Source organism: Sinocyclocheilus grahami, unplaced genomic scaffold, assembly GCF_001515645.1.
Source record: "Sinocyclocheilus grahami isolate Dianchi unplaced genomic scaffold, SAMN03320097.WGS_v1.1 scaffold21.1, whole genome shotgun sequence".
Classification (NCBI taxonomy): domain Eukaryota; kingdom Metazoa; phylum Chordata; class Actinopteri; order Cypriniformes; family Cyprinidae; genus Sinocyclocheilus; species Sinocyclocheilus grahami.
Genome location: NW_015505200.1, coordinates 4,817,239 through 4,831,533, shown reverse-complemented (window position 1 = coordinate 4,831,533; position 14,295 = coordinate 4,817,239). Strand labels below are relative to the sequence as shown.

The 14,295-nt window shown below is 36.8% G+C and overlaps 1 protein-coding gene across 1 annotated transcript; it reads right to left on the bottom strand.

Annotated features, from left to right (window-relative positions):
* Positions 1–337: 337 nt before the first annotated feature.
* LOC107557408 (coatomer subunit alpha-like) lies at positions 338–13,764 on the bottom strand. The gene is made up of 29 exons (XM_016240822.1): positions 13,536–13,764; positions 12,627–12,740; positions 12,478–12,551; positions 12,029–12,109; positions 11,864–11,940; positions 11,356–11,465; positions 7,890–7,999; positions 7,663–7,762; positions 6,622–6,840; positions 6,387–6,537; positions 6,215–6,281; positions 6,053–6,128; positions 5,897–5,979; positions 5,476–5,701; positions 5,167–5,305; positions 4,906–5,068; positions 4,454–4,600; positions 4,177–4,366; positions 3,602–3,697; positions 3,423–3,511; positions 3,219–3,342; positions 3,024–3,113; positions 2,811–2,917; positions 2,556–2,705; positions 1,958–2,281; positions 1,768–1,878; positions 1,521–1,682; positions 879–1,073; positions 338–692 (listed from the first exon to the last, which is right to left on the bottom strand). Exons 1-29 carry the CDS (start codon positions 13,573–13,575, stop codon positions 633–635), a joined length of 3,675 nt encoding a protein of 1,224 aa, XP_016096308.1. The 5' UTR covers positions 13,576–13,764; the 3' UTR covers positions 338–632.
* Positions 13,765–14,295: the final 531 nt, after the last annotated feature.

The following is a 14,295-nucleotide window of genomic DNA, read 5'->3' as shown; positions in this document are numbered from 1 at the left end:
ATCCGACATGTTAACAGTGTTACTTCAGTATGACTGATATACTCCTATAGCTTTTGTCAATATTTCAATATGTAGTTAATATATCAATATACAGTTTTTAATAAGTTGGTTTGTAGTTTTAATATTAGTTTAAGTTACTTCAACTAAATGAAAATGAGAAACGTTGTATTGGCAACTAGCTAGAATAAAATAAGATTTTAAATAAGCTTTTTTATATTTATATATATATATATATATATATATATATATATATATATATATTTTTTTTTTTTCTTTTCAAGTAATGATTTTGGTTAACGATAACCTTGCATGGAGAAGAAAAATATGTGGTTAAACATTGGTTTACCAGAATTTTATTTCAATATTTAAAGAGTTTCACAGGAAAGGAAACTTGTTTTGCACTGATCGACAGGGTCACAGATGTACACTTAATTATTCAGATTAATGAAACAAGCATACATACTGTAGAGACCTCAGATATAACAATAGTCACAGTCACAGAGAGATTTGACATGTAACAAGGCATTTTCTAGAATTTTCTGATTTTAAAGTTTTCATTACTTCATCTTATAAAGGAAAAGTATATGTGAGAGAAGCATATCTGTTTTCATCCATGTTTATGTAATGCTTGTTCAACGGAACTGCAGTGGGCTGACACGCAATCCGATCACATCTTTACCAATCTCGGTTACCTAGGAAACAGGAGAGAGACAGCCAATGAAATTGATCCTTCACTTTTATAGCACTACATGATCAGATAAACCATGGAACAAGGGGAAAAGCAGAGTTACTTTCACACATATTAACAACATTAGACTTTCTATCTTCAATAAACTAACACTAATTAAACATGGACATTACAAGGGCTTGCAACTAACCTGTGTGACCCTGCAGACCTCTCTTTTGTATTTGGGGCAGTAGCAGGCTCCAGACAGGGGACATTTCTCTACTGGCCGCCCGCGGTACAGGGGAGTAAAAGAGGCTGCACAGATGTCGAAGGGATTGTGGGGGTCATAGTTCAGTTGGTGAGCATCTGTCAAGCTTTTCTCACATGCTGCAAGAATCTTTCTTGTCTGAGAAAGATGGAGAACAACAGGTTTATATACACACAAGGGAAAAACTAGGGTGCCTACTTCCTACTTCCAAGGGGGCTGCATAATATATAAATATATAATTGTTAAATATATTCAAATGATTTATAATGACAAAAAGAGCATTAAAAATATTTTAATTTTAATATAAAATTATTTTAATATTTTAATTTAAATGTAATTTTTTATTTGAGTTAAATGTAATTTATTTTAATTAAATTTTTTTATAAGAAATATATATTTTTTACATATACAAACAAAGTGTGCTGACACAAATAACAAGAACCAATAAAAACTTCCATTAAAGCTTTTTTTTAATTAATTTTTTTCTTAATTTGATAAAAACTGTCCGACTGTATAGCCATGGGTTAGGGGGAATACTTGTGTAAATCAGCGCAAGAAAAAAAATGACAACAATTATCTGTTTACCTGCTGTGCTACTTCTGGTTTGGGACCCAACTCAAGCAGACGGCGAGCGAAACCCGCTGCTGTTTTGAAGTTACGCAGTTTGAAGAAAAGGTTGAGTGCTGTTCTCAACACCAACACCATGTGGACAGGTTGCAGACTGCAATGTGTGAAATATGCTGCCATCTGAAACATACACAAGTATTTTGTAATAAATAAAGTAAAAAAATATATATAATTAAAACAAAAACTTATTTTACAATGCACATACCTCACAAAGTCTCTTCTGCTGATCGAGAGTGTCTTTAGGAAGTTTCTTCCTCTCTGTCTCCATGGTGAGGCCAATAATATACTCTTTACAGATAGTGATAAGCTGCTGAGCCTAAATGAAAGTAAAGAGTATGTTTAGTACTTAGCCCCTATATAAAACAATATATCACTTATCCTGAATGAAAACACACCTCTGCAATCTCTTGTTTGTTGTCGACCACAAGCAGTGGTACGGAGAGGAGAATGGCTCTGAAACGATCAACAGCTTCTTCAAAGCGCCCTGCTGTGGTCAGCTGATAGCCCTGCTGCAGGCGTGAAATAAGATCGGAGAGACGTAGGCCCACCGCTGGCAGACCCCCTTTAGCCCCGCTGTCCTTCCAGTTCCTCAGGGGGTAACTGTGCAAGTAGGGCAGAGACGGCAGGCCCAGGTAACAGGTGCGCCCACGGGACAGGTTTTGCATGAACAGTTGCTTATAGGGTCCAAACTGAACCACACCAACCTGGTCATGCAGTAACTGTAGAAAAGGGAACAAAAAACATTAGAGAGAAGGCAAAGAAACATCTCCTACATTTCAGTTTAGTAGTTTAGACTCAATGATTTTCCTTCCTGCCTCAAAACCTTTGAACTTCAAAAACGTCAAGAAAAGTCAAATTTAAAACAGTGAAATATAATAATATTAAAATCACCCAAAAAAAAAAAAAAAAAAAAAAACTAAAATCGCGGTTCAATTTTTTTCCTCCACATCTAATCACGCAGCCCTAATCTATAGTTTTGTGAAATCCCTTTACCCTCATAGCAGTCTCAAAAGATCCAGCCAATATGTGATCCACAGCCAGTTGAGAGTTGTTGCACCACATCTGTGTGGGGCTTGTGCCCTTGGTGGGCGGCACAAAGAAACCTTCACCCTCTGCGCCACCTCCACCAACAGAAGGTACGTCCTATTGGTTGAAGGAAAGACAACAAGATTTGAGGTTACTTAGGATTCTGTATAAATCCAGTCACAAAAATTTGTGATTTTTATTTCAGTTCTACACAAGACTTACCAATTCTGGCGGGAGGTCCAGATCTTCCTCAACATCCCAGCCTTCTCCCTCCTCTTTCCCAATAGCTCCCTCATCTCCCAGTCCCTCTTGAGCATCCATGAATCCATCTGGATAATGAGAGCATGAGTGATTCGATTGTGATACAAAACATCTAACTTTGGTTTGGTTTTCACCTTCAAAAATAGTTTTACTATAAAATATTATAGTAACTACCTTCATCCAGATGAAGTTCTGCATCTTCTCCCCAGCCTTCTCCTCCTGAAGCATCCATGTCTAGGTCAGCAACCATCTGGCCAGCACGTCCTATTCAAACAAACGCAAAAATACGTGTAAGTCTTCAAAATGAGTTCCAACTTCGTAAATCCTGGTTATCCACTCTGAGCCAATAGGAGTACCACAAAACCTCACCTTTGGCAGCAATGGCTCCCTCGAAGAAGCCCTTGGAGACGGTGAGCAGAGGCCAGTTGGTGTCCAAGGGGTTGATGGGAGGTGGCGGCTGCAACAGCTGGGCATTGTTGTCCACTTCTGGCACCTGCACATGGATGGAACACGTCGCTCAATAGTTTATCTACAAATATGTGCATTTCTGTTAGTAATGAGAATACAACATACCATTTCTTTTTCCAGGTCAAAGGTCTCCTTCAGGGCTTCAGCCTCCTCATCCATCCCATGAGTGGCAGCAGTCAGGTAAGCCAGAGACTCTGAGAATGTATGTGACACAGATGTCATTTTCTTCAAAATAAATTTAATTAAAACAATCATATGAAGGAAAAACAAAAGTGACAACTTACTCTGTCCACAGTTCTTCAGGATTCGCACACGCTCACTGATGTCACCCAGGTAAAGAGCGCCCTGATAGTGTCCACTCATGTCCTTTCTTATCTCAGCTGTAACACAAAACATCATTGAAACATTCCAAAAGAATAAATTAACCATAAGAAAGAAAACCAGTACACTGCCATTCAAAAGTTTTGGGTCAGTAAGATTTTTTTTTTTTTAAAGAAATTAACATTCAGCAAGAATGCTTTAAATTGATTAAAAGAAGTTTATTTAAACTAAATACAATTTTTTAATGACTGAGCACCACATCAGCAAATTAAAATGATTTCTGAAGGATCATGCGATACTGAAGTCCGGAGCAATGGCTGCTGAAAATTTAGATTTGGCATCACAGGAATACATTTTATTTTAAAGTTTATTAAAATAGAAAATTATTTTAAATTGTAATATCATTTCACAATATTACAGTTTTTACTGTATTTTTGTTCAAATAAATTAACAAGACTTCTTTCAAAAACATTTAAAAATCCTACCAACCACAAACTTTTGAATGGTAGTGTACTCATGGTTTTTCCTTGTCACTCACCTATCTTCATCATCTTCCTGAGTTTGGCCAGGTTGCCAGTGATGAGGTACAGAAAGGTGAGTTTGTCAAAGTTCTTGGTTCTCTGGTAGCACATCTCCACTACCTGGTGATGGCCCTGCAGAAGAGCAGCCTCGCCGAGACGCTCCCAGCAGCTTCGTTCATCCAGGGCTTTTGCAGCCTCTAACGCCACCTGCAAGAACAAACAAATCAAGAATGAACACCTGTTCAGGCAAGAGGGTTGAAGACTTGATCCTCCATAAATGTTAGTCCTGTATACCTCAATGTTTCCACACTCCAGAGCCAGGCTAAAACGAGTCTTCTCATCTTTGACAAAGTGCAGCGCAACTTCTGGGTAGCCCTTCTTCTGCAGGTAGGCAATGATGGACTGGCCTACCAGTTTAGCGTTACGCACCATATGAAGAACCTGAGTGTTGGGTAGAAAAAAAAAAAAGGGCCATTAACAGTGTTAAGGCAAATCAGAATGTGCAAAATGATTGATGAAGAGGAAGTTACTGACTATAAATAAATTGGTAAAAAGGTAAGCCACTTTCCTGAACCGTTTCAGGGATATCTTTCAGATAATAAGAATATTTTGTGTGGCATTCCAAAAATAGAAAATAAAAAAATAGAAAATAATACAAAAATGTATATAAATTTTTACTCCGAAAAAAAAAAAAAACAACAACAACTCAGAAGTCGCAAGTTTAATTGTTGAAAGTTTGCGCTAACCTCCTCATATTTGCGATTGACCAGAGCCAGTTTAAAACGGTACTCGGTGGGATCAATGTTGAGCACTCGTGGTCTGCACTCACGATCCAGGCAGTACACACTGTTGCCCCTGACTCTTGTCACGTAGATGGGAAGATCCAATGTACGGATTATACCATGATCGCTGCAAGAAAAATTTATTTAAAGATTAATATTTCATTATTAACAAAACAGTAGGGTTTCTTAATGAAATAGTTGTGTGTGAGGCTGTTGGTGCAGTACCCGGAGGTGAGAGCATATTTGATGTGGTTGGAGGTGGTGTAGATGAAGACTTCATTCTCGGCCCAGGCGCCACTCTTCACTCTGATGTTCTCGTGGATGTTACACAGGCTCTCTAACTTCTTGTTACAGATAATGATGGCTGAAAAACAAAAGTAGAGGGTCAGTGTGTGTGTGTGATAACGTGATAAATCAAAGAAAACACAAGCATGTGGGATTATTCTATTTGATACAAGCAAACATGCTTGTACAACCCTTAAAGGTGGGTATTTGTGAATGCAAAATCACAACCAATTAGTGAGTTTTCACAACCGTGCTTGGCCAGCAGGGCCACATGGTTGGCATCGGAGCTCCACACCACATATTTGACTTTAGCGATTTTGACCGTAGCGAGGGAGCGCTTCTGCTGCACATCAAACAGAGTAACTCCTTCAGCATCACGCAGCAGCAGAGACCCAGTTCCAGCGTAGAAGATCTCCTCACAGCTCGGTACCTGGACCTTCTTCACAATCTCATTCTTCAGGTTCTTTATCAGGAGCTGCAGCGGGATAAGCATAGAGAATAAGCCTTCGGGTTGGTTTGAGTATGTGTGTACAAAGCCAACAGAAAAATCGTATTTGGGTTTTTGCAGAGGAAACCACCAGGGTGATGCTAACTTCCAGGTAGACCTACAAAAATATGTCATAACTGCAGAATTATTTTCTTTCAAATAAATGCTGCTTGATTCACTTACTGAGTGCATGCGGTCAAGTACTGCAAAACGGTTCCTGGCCACCCAAACAGCAGTGAGACCAGAGGAACGCTTTCCCTCAGGAGCTGTAGAAAAAGTGAACAATTACATTTTGCACATTAGATTAAGGACTTCTAAACAGAAAAGATAAAATGTTACCATCAGGATTCTGGGAATCACTCTCTCTGGGAATAGAGTACAGATCATATGTGCTGTTTTCAAGGTTAGTAGCTCTCTGAAAGGGAAAGAGGAAGAAATGAACAAATACACAAATTAACCTTGATTTGACTAAACAGACTGATAAGAGTCTATAATACTCACAGTGCACAACAGCACAGCATTTTCTGCAGGGTTGTAGGACATGCTGAACACTGGGAATTTGGATCCACTGTCAATATAAAAGAAACAGTCCAAATGAAAAGAACTGCACTAAACCTTTTGTAGATGCACATTTAGCATTTTTAGACTTAGTAAAGACACTAAAAATCCACACCTGCGCAGCTGCATGACAGCTGTATCCTTACTGCTGTTGAAGTCGAGCTGACGCAAGAAGCGATCTTTTACATAGTACAGCATGTTACCATACACGGCGTAAGCTGGACGCTCCCTTTCTAGTTTAAACACCAACATCCCACTGTCATGGCCTGAAAAGGTACAAAATTACACTTCAATGCATCTAATTTAATCGCCAAAATCACTTGCTTAACTAATTATTACTAGTAACCTACCAGCAGCAAACAGGTTGAGGTTGGGGTGAGCCCCCAGCACCCAGAAACGGTCGTGATCTCTGCGAAAGGTCTGGACACCTGTCCTCTTGGACATATCCCACACGCGGATGCTCTTGTCCTCAGAGTTGGACAGGATGAGCTCCTGACGAGGGTGGAACACCGCACAGGACACATTGTTATAATGCCCACGACAGGTGTCCAACTCCCACGCTTTAGATTCTAGAGAAAAGGATAATTGGCAAAAAAAAAGGTAATTAAAAAAACAAATTTTTCTAATACAGCAAATTTTTGGACACAACCTATAATGCCCACCAATCACCATATGCATGATGGCAGTTTAAAAAGTAGCCAATAATGTTCTACTGACTTCTGAGATACCTAATTTTGACCAGTTCCTACATGTATCATTTGAGAGTATAAGAGTATACATGTACTTAATACATTAAATTCTCAAAAGTATTGATAAATACTTTAATGCACTAATATTGCAACATATACGAAGAAATGCAATGAAGAGATTATTTATTGATATTGATTAATATACTAGTAAAATCTATACATGGAATGCAATGCCAGACACTAATTCCAATAATTTCCAGAAAAAAAAGATTTTATGCATGAGTGACTTAATTATAAACAAGCTCGAAATACACAGGACTTATTTCAAAATGTCTAGGCCTTACTACTGCCATCTACAACATAAACACCATTAAGTAAACCCTGTCAAAATTCATCAACAGCAGATAATAAGCAATCACTTGACATAAATGTGTAGCATTCATTGATTAAAATACATCTTAAAATGATAATTAAGACTTCTGTAATGCAATTTAAGATATTTAACCCTTTATATCACTTCAAATTTGATCAACCTAAATTTAATACATTTTAGAGTTCTATGAAAGCAACTGCCTGTGTAGGCAAGTAGATAGCAAGGTAGTTCACTAGGTTTTGGGACGGGATTAAATATTTTACATTTGCAATGTCATTTAAAAAAAAAAATCAGAACAGCGACAAACATTTTTCCATTAGAACACGTACCGTTCATCCTCCAGATCTTGACCTGGCGGTCATCTGCTCCTGACACAATGAGAGGCATGCTGGGATGGAAGGCTGCCCAGTTTACACCTCGATCGTGACCCTGAGACCAGAGCAAGAGAACACGAACTTTCATTCAAACCAACAACAAACTTCGTTCATTCAACCCCAACCGCACTTTACAAACACAAAGATCAGATTTTTTTAGGCCATTACAACCACATTCTTACCTCCAGAACATGCTTCACTACTGCATCAGTGGCCCCAAACAGGTCAACACCAGAGATGCCACGCACCTCTGTGTCCACAGCACCTGGAGACAAGTTCTTCTTCCTCAGACCTGGAAACAACATTTACAGTCCGACACATACAGGGGACCGTTTACAAATTACACAGGAACACCCACATACCAGGGAAGATAGAGAAAGGAACAACATTAAAACTGCTACTACTAACACATTTGTGATATCTGACAGTAAACACACAAATGGGCTGCTACATTTTGTTGGGCTGCTAAACATTCGCTGGTGCTCGAGAACACAAACACAACAAACATCCTCCATTAGGTCTAAACCTGAGTTAAGTGAGTAAACAACCAGCAAATTAACAGCAAAGACAACAACCAATCAAAACACAAAATGACAGAGAGATAATCAGCTTAACTCAGGTCAGGACACAGAGAAAAAGAGAGGAGAGCAGAATGTGTGTCTGAGACCTCAGCACTCCAGATGTCTGCTAAATGAATAAAAGTCCAACAAAAACTGCATTAGAAACCAATGTGCAGATGTGGATGTTTCCAGAGGGGCAAAGGAGCTGTACAGGAAGTGAGCAGGGATGGAACTGAATGGTGGATCTATGGGGGTGGAGCGTGTCAAAATGTTCTCTGGAGGGGCACTGGATGTTAAAGGAGTGAGGAAGACTCCAGTTAAGTCATGCATTTGTTATTGCATATTGTAATGCATTAATAGATGGATTCCATCATGCATTCAAGTTGTGTTAAGCTATTTAATGATTAAATGACAATCTATGTTCATTTTACAGATCTAAAAGTTGCATTCAGAGAGATGCATCAACTTGGAGGTCTTTAATAGGGATGTAACGGTATGAACATTTCTTATCACGATTATAGTGACCAAAATTATCACGGTTATCAGTATTATCACGGTTTTGTTAAAATGTGCTGGAGATGTTCAAAAAGTACCGACACACAAATCACTTAACCAAGTTTTATATTTAAAAATCAACAAACAACAAATAAAATGACTTTGTTTGCATAATCACTAAAACAACAACATTAACAATGATGTTCGGATTTTAAATAACAACTTGACTGACAACAGTTTAATAGCATGTTGAAATATCTAATGTAAATGTTCAAATAACGCTTTGAAAAAGTTTCATAAAAAGGTAAACCTCACATTTCAGCCTTTAAATAAAGAAACGATAAAAGTCAAAATGATAATTGATTAATAAATTATTATACGCATGTATTTTATCGGCTCCATAAATAATTCTAGATAACTTATGATTGTTTAAATGTGTAGAATCCACATAAGCTTGTTTTTCATCAACCGGTTAAAATGTACAGCAGGGCATGCAAATTCGGTTCGTTTTTTGGCCAGACAGAAACCGCACACAGACTGAATGTACATATAAGTCTCTGTAAATCCACTCGCTGACAGCAGGTGGCACTTATGGAAAAGCAGAATTAGAGCTGTTTCCGTAACCTCCGTGGACAAAGCAGTATTGCGATTAAGAACACTTCCTTCAGGTATTACATGGAGTGAAGATGAAAACAAAATGCCATTGAATCGTTTCTGAAGACAGCCAGAAACTTCAGAGGTACATTCATATAATTAATTCATTCATAGGCCTATATTCATTTGTATAATTCTTTTAAAACCTCCCAGCTTTTCAGCCCGGTTTTCACTCAAAATGAAACTACTCTGCATGCTGTGCACATGTGAGACTTAAACTTTAAAGACTTTAAAGTTTACTTAAAACTGTGCTTTATGCTGGACACTAGACAGTATTTATTTATCGCGAGTTGTTCCAATCGCGGTAACCTAATACGGTTTGAAACGGTAATACTAACCGTGGGGAATTTTATCATGATTTATCGTCAAACCGGTAATCGTTACATCCCTAGTCTTTAACCATTAATATCATCTATGGATGACAAATGCCATCATGCAAAATATGAGGAAAAAGTTCAAATGTTTGCATAGTTCTGTGAATTTAAAACGAACCAGGGATTAGGGATTCCAATTGTTCCTGTACTTGAAAATGCTTATAGTTTTGATGAAACTTCATTCAAAAGATGTTAAAAAGAAATTTGCTTAGAACTAAATTTAGATGCATAAGAATTTCTAGCTTTCATTATGTCATACGATTACATACAAATTGCGTATTATCCATGCAGCAATATATTCATTCCATAATTTTATGTGAAGGGGAGAAAGATAGAGAGAAAGAACTATCAGCATATGCTTTATTGAATGAGTATTTGTTCTCAGTCAGTGCAGACAGGAGCAGTTTTAAAGGTTAATGAGCAAGAAAGAAATCCAACAATGAAAGCAAAGGACATAGACATTGACAATTTCATTAAAGCATGCAGAATCTCAAAAATACCTCTCACATTCACCTTTTCTTAAATAACACTTTTTGAGCAGGTGAAAATACACAATATTTTTAAGTGTTTCATGACTTGTTTGTTCCATCATCATCATGTTCCACATCACCTTTAAGTGATTTAATCCTCTCAACATCATTTAATTTTCCCAATAATAACAAAAATGAGCATCAAATCACTAGACAACTGCTTGATGCTTACAGCATGAGTGTGAGAGGCATTTTTGCTTTAAGCCCACAGAGTTTTGTTCTGTACACACTGTAGAGAGAGGACATGAGGAAGAGAATGCCATTAAGCAGTTTCTATCCTCCTCCATCCTCTCTCTCCATTCCCACCTCCCAAGCCTTCCCAAACTAGGCCTGTCGCAATAATCAATATATCGACTTATCACGCAATATATGCATATGACCTCAATCATTTTTGGTGACGCAATATATTGCCCATTATATTTACCTAAAAATTAATTTCACCGTGTTTTTTACATTCCACTTGCGCCTGTGTCTTTTGCAGCTTCTCGTACATAACGTGGTGTAGTCATGAGGTGCTAGTTCAAATTGTAAAAAATGCTTCTACAAAAAAAAAAAGTTTCATCTGCAGATATGGCCTTGTTTAGGGATCTGTGCCTTTGTGCATACAGACATCTGACTGCTAAGTAGTGATTGTGTTTTTCAGCAATAGAAAAATCTGCAGATGGAAAATTCTCCATACAAGTTCTTTGTGCATTTTTCTTTTTTTGTACTTGTTTCTTTGCACTTTTTGTTAGAAAATGTTTATTTACTATTTATTAAATTTTTTTTTAAGGTATCTAATATTTTTATACTTAATTTCCATGATCTAAATATTCTTAAAAATGTAAAGTTTGTTGTCATTTGGAAGTGTGTAGGCCTTCTTGCATTATTATGCTGTTACATTATGATTATATATTCAGTGGCATAAAATGGTCTTTAAAATGACAATAATATCGCTTATCGCAATTATTTCTGGGGCAATATATCGCACAACAGAAAGTTGTTATCGTGACAGGCCTATCCCAAACTACTCAATCCTTTCCTAAGCCTCCTCACCGGAAATATCCCACACGCGCACAGTCTGATCCAGGCTAGCCGACACCACCAGGTCCTCAGATGGATGGAACTGAGCACACATCACATAGTGATTATGCCCTGTCAGCACACTACAGAGAAGAAACAGCACAGAAAACATATACAACTCAGTTTCACAAAGCTAACGGTAAGTGTTGCTCAGGTCAGACAAAAACAAACAATTTGTTCATAAAAGGGATGAGCATTTTCAAGTAATTAATTTAATAAAAAGAACTACAAAATAAAAAAATCTAAATATTAACAAGTAAAAAAACAAAACAAAAAAAGTACACAACATGAGTATTACATGTGCATGAAATTTATTTTGTTTTATTTGTTTGTTAAATCATCAACACTGGTTTCAAAATAAATTATATAAAATAAGCTTCTAAAAAACAACCTATGATTAACTTAAAAAATTAAATAATTAATTAATAAAAAAAGATTACTTGTGCACACTCACTATTTCATAACATATATAAAGACTCACCAGACACATGTTCTGGACTGCCAGTTCCAAATGCGAATGGTTTGGTCATCTGAGGCACTCAGGATCCAGGGATACTCCTGAAAATGATAACTATAAGTTAGTCTCACTGATTAAATAAACATAAAAAGAATTATGAAAGAGCATCACAAAGTTGACAGGGCTCACGTGGTGGAAGAATGTGGTACGAATGTAGTCAAGATGTCCAAGAAGAGTGAAGAGACACCGACGCAGCTTGTAGTTCCACACCTAATAATTAGAATCAAATAAATGTCAGCAAATCAAAATGCATAAAATGCATTAGCATAAATTATGAGCAATACATTTGTTACAGTCTTCATTAATCTTTGTTATCATTTGTTATAACCGTTCATTGTACGTTCATGGTAGCTCAGGTTCATTAACTAATGTTTAAAAACAAAAATGCTTATTTTAATAATGTATTAGTAGTAGTTGAATGAAAATATCATTAAGATTAATGAATGATTTAAGAAGCATTTTTCATTTTTGTTAATTTGTTAACTTGTGTTACCAAATATTTACCCCATGAAACTTCAGTAGTAGTAGCAAGGTGATATGTTTATTAAACATCCGTATAGAGAATTTAGAAAGCAAACCTTGATCTTGTAGTCATCTCCTCCTGACACAAACAGTGGCTGCTGCTTATGGAAGTCAATACCTCTGACTGGACCTACATGAATTCACAATGCTATGAGGGCTCAGAAGAAAACGACGAGACTAAAATCGTTGATCAGCTGTTTCATACCATCATGCTCGTCAAACTTGTCGATGAGGGTGCACATGCGATAGTCCCACAGCTGGATGACGCCGTTGTGCAAACTAGCAAGAATCCAGGGCCGTTTCGGGTGGAAACTCAGCCCTGCAGAAAACAGACAAAACAATCAATTCAGGTATTTATTCAAATGAAGACAGTCAATACGATGGTGTTTTGAGAACATAATCAATCATTATTACAGACTCAAGGTCCCAAAAAAAAAAAAAAATCATCTACCACCACAATAAAAAGTTACAAAATACAACAATGCCAATGTCTCCACAGCTTTGACTGATACCGTGTGGTACCAACCCTTATATTTGATAGACCCACAATAATCTCATTTTTTGAATCATTTAGCTGGCAGATAAATCTATACATAAGATTTCGTAACAGTGCTTTAAAAGTGAACACTCTTGCACTCACAAACATTTCACTTGCACTATGCCATCAAGGTCTCTTTAGTAAAATTCTCATTGCATCATTATAAGCTACTTGCAGTTGCAGCTTCTGTAAACTAGATGTTTTATAGTTGAACCACCGATGTCATCAGTATAATAACGATTACATTGATTTAAATAGATTATTATCATGAATCCTTTATCGATAATAACAATCTGGTCAAGTTAATGTCATCAGCGCGTTCTCTCTGAAACAAAACTACTGAATACTGTAAGAGAATATTTCCTGTAGCGTCTGAATGGCTAACAAATATAGCTTTGTGCTAACGCCGAATGACATACAGTATTCAGTAAGATATTGAATCCTAACTAAAAAGATTTAATTAAATTCTACAGAAATTAAGAATAGATTAATATCAGACAAAAATGTACATAAAAGCGGTCGTAATAATTATATTACACAGCAGCCAAATGAAGCTTGCCAGAGCAGATATCTTACCTTTCACTCGGGCCGACTTTGTCTCAAATTTGGTCAACATTTTCACTGACAATAATAACCGAACAGGACTGCGTAATATATGGAGATACAGCCCAGTTTACGTGAATTTAAATCCTAAAATCATCCCCCGTTAGGAAGAGATTTAGCGTGTATGGTTCTGCAGCTCTACTTCCGTAGCTGACACGTCTACTGAATCCACTCAACCCGGGCCGCGGTCTCTGCGCGAGCTAATAAAGTTTGATTATTCAAATGCCAACGTCGCAAAGTCCGCGTCATAGAGCCTTGTCATTTTAAACCATGAAAACGCAAGTTTAAGAAGGATATTGATGTTAACTGCTCTTTTTTGCTCTTTGCACACACAACTGTACCCCACATCTTCTGGCACTGTAGTTATGTTAAAAAGTTATGCTTTGATGTATCTATGTTTACTCTTTAATTTTATTTGCATTTCAAAAATGTAGTTTTTGGATATTTTAATTATGATAATGTAAATAACGAAGTTTTTGTTATTAATCTATTTATTTTGTTGGTTAAATTTCACATTCATAAGTGTACATTTTCTAACAAAAAAACCCTGTTTTACAGTGTTTTTTAAAGAGTTGGAAAATTACTTGTGTACTATTCAACATAGTACTAATAGAAAGGCAATTAAAACTGTCCGTTTGTGTTCTGTCTTCAAAATATTTGAGTAATGTAAAGGTCATGCATGTCTCTGATTGTATATATATATATATTGTTTTCTTTTATCCTTTGTTACCCT

Excerpts from the sequence above, each read along its gene's own strand:
- LOC107557408 (XM_016240822.1), bottom strand. The coding sequence starts at position 13,575 with ATGTTGACCAAATTTGAGACAAAGTCGGCCCGAGTGAAAG. Across the intron at positions 4,367-4,453 it reads TGGAGTGTGGAAACATTGAG|GTGGCGTTAGAGGCTGCAAA; the intron begins GTATACAGGACT and ends TTGTTCTTGCAG. Across the intron at positions 1,879-1,957 it reads ACAAACAAGAGATTGCAGAG|GCTCAGCAGCTTATCACTAT; the intron begins GTGTGTTTTCAT and ends ACTTTCATTTAG.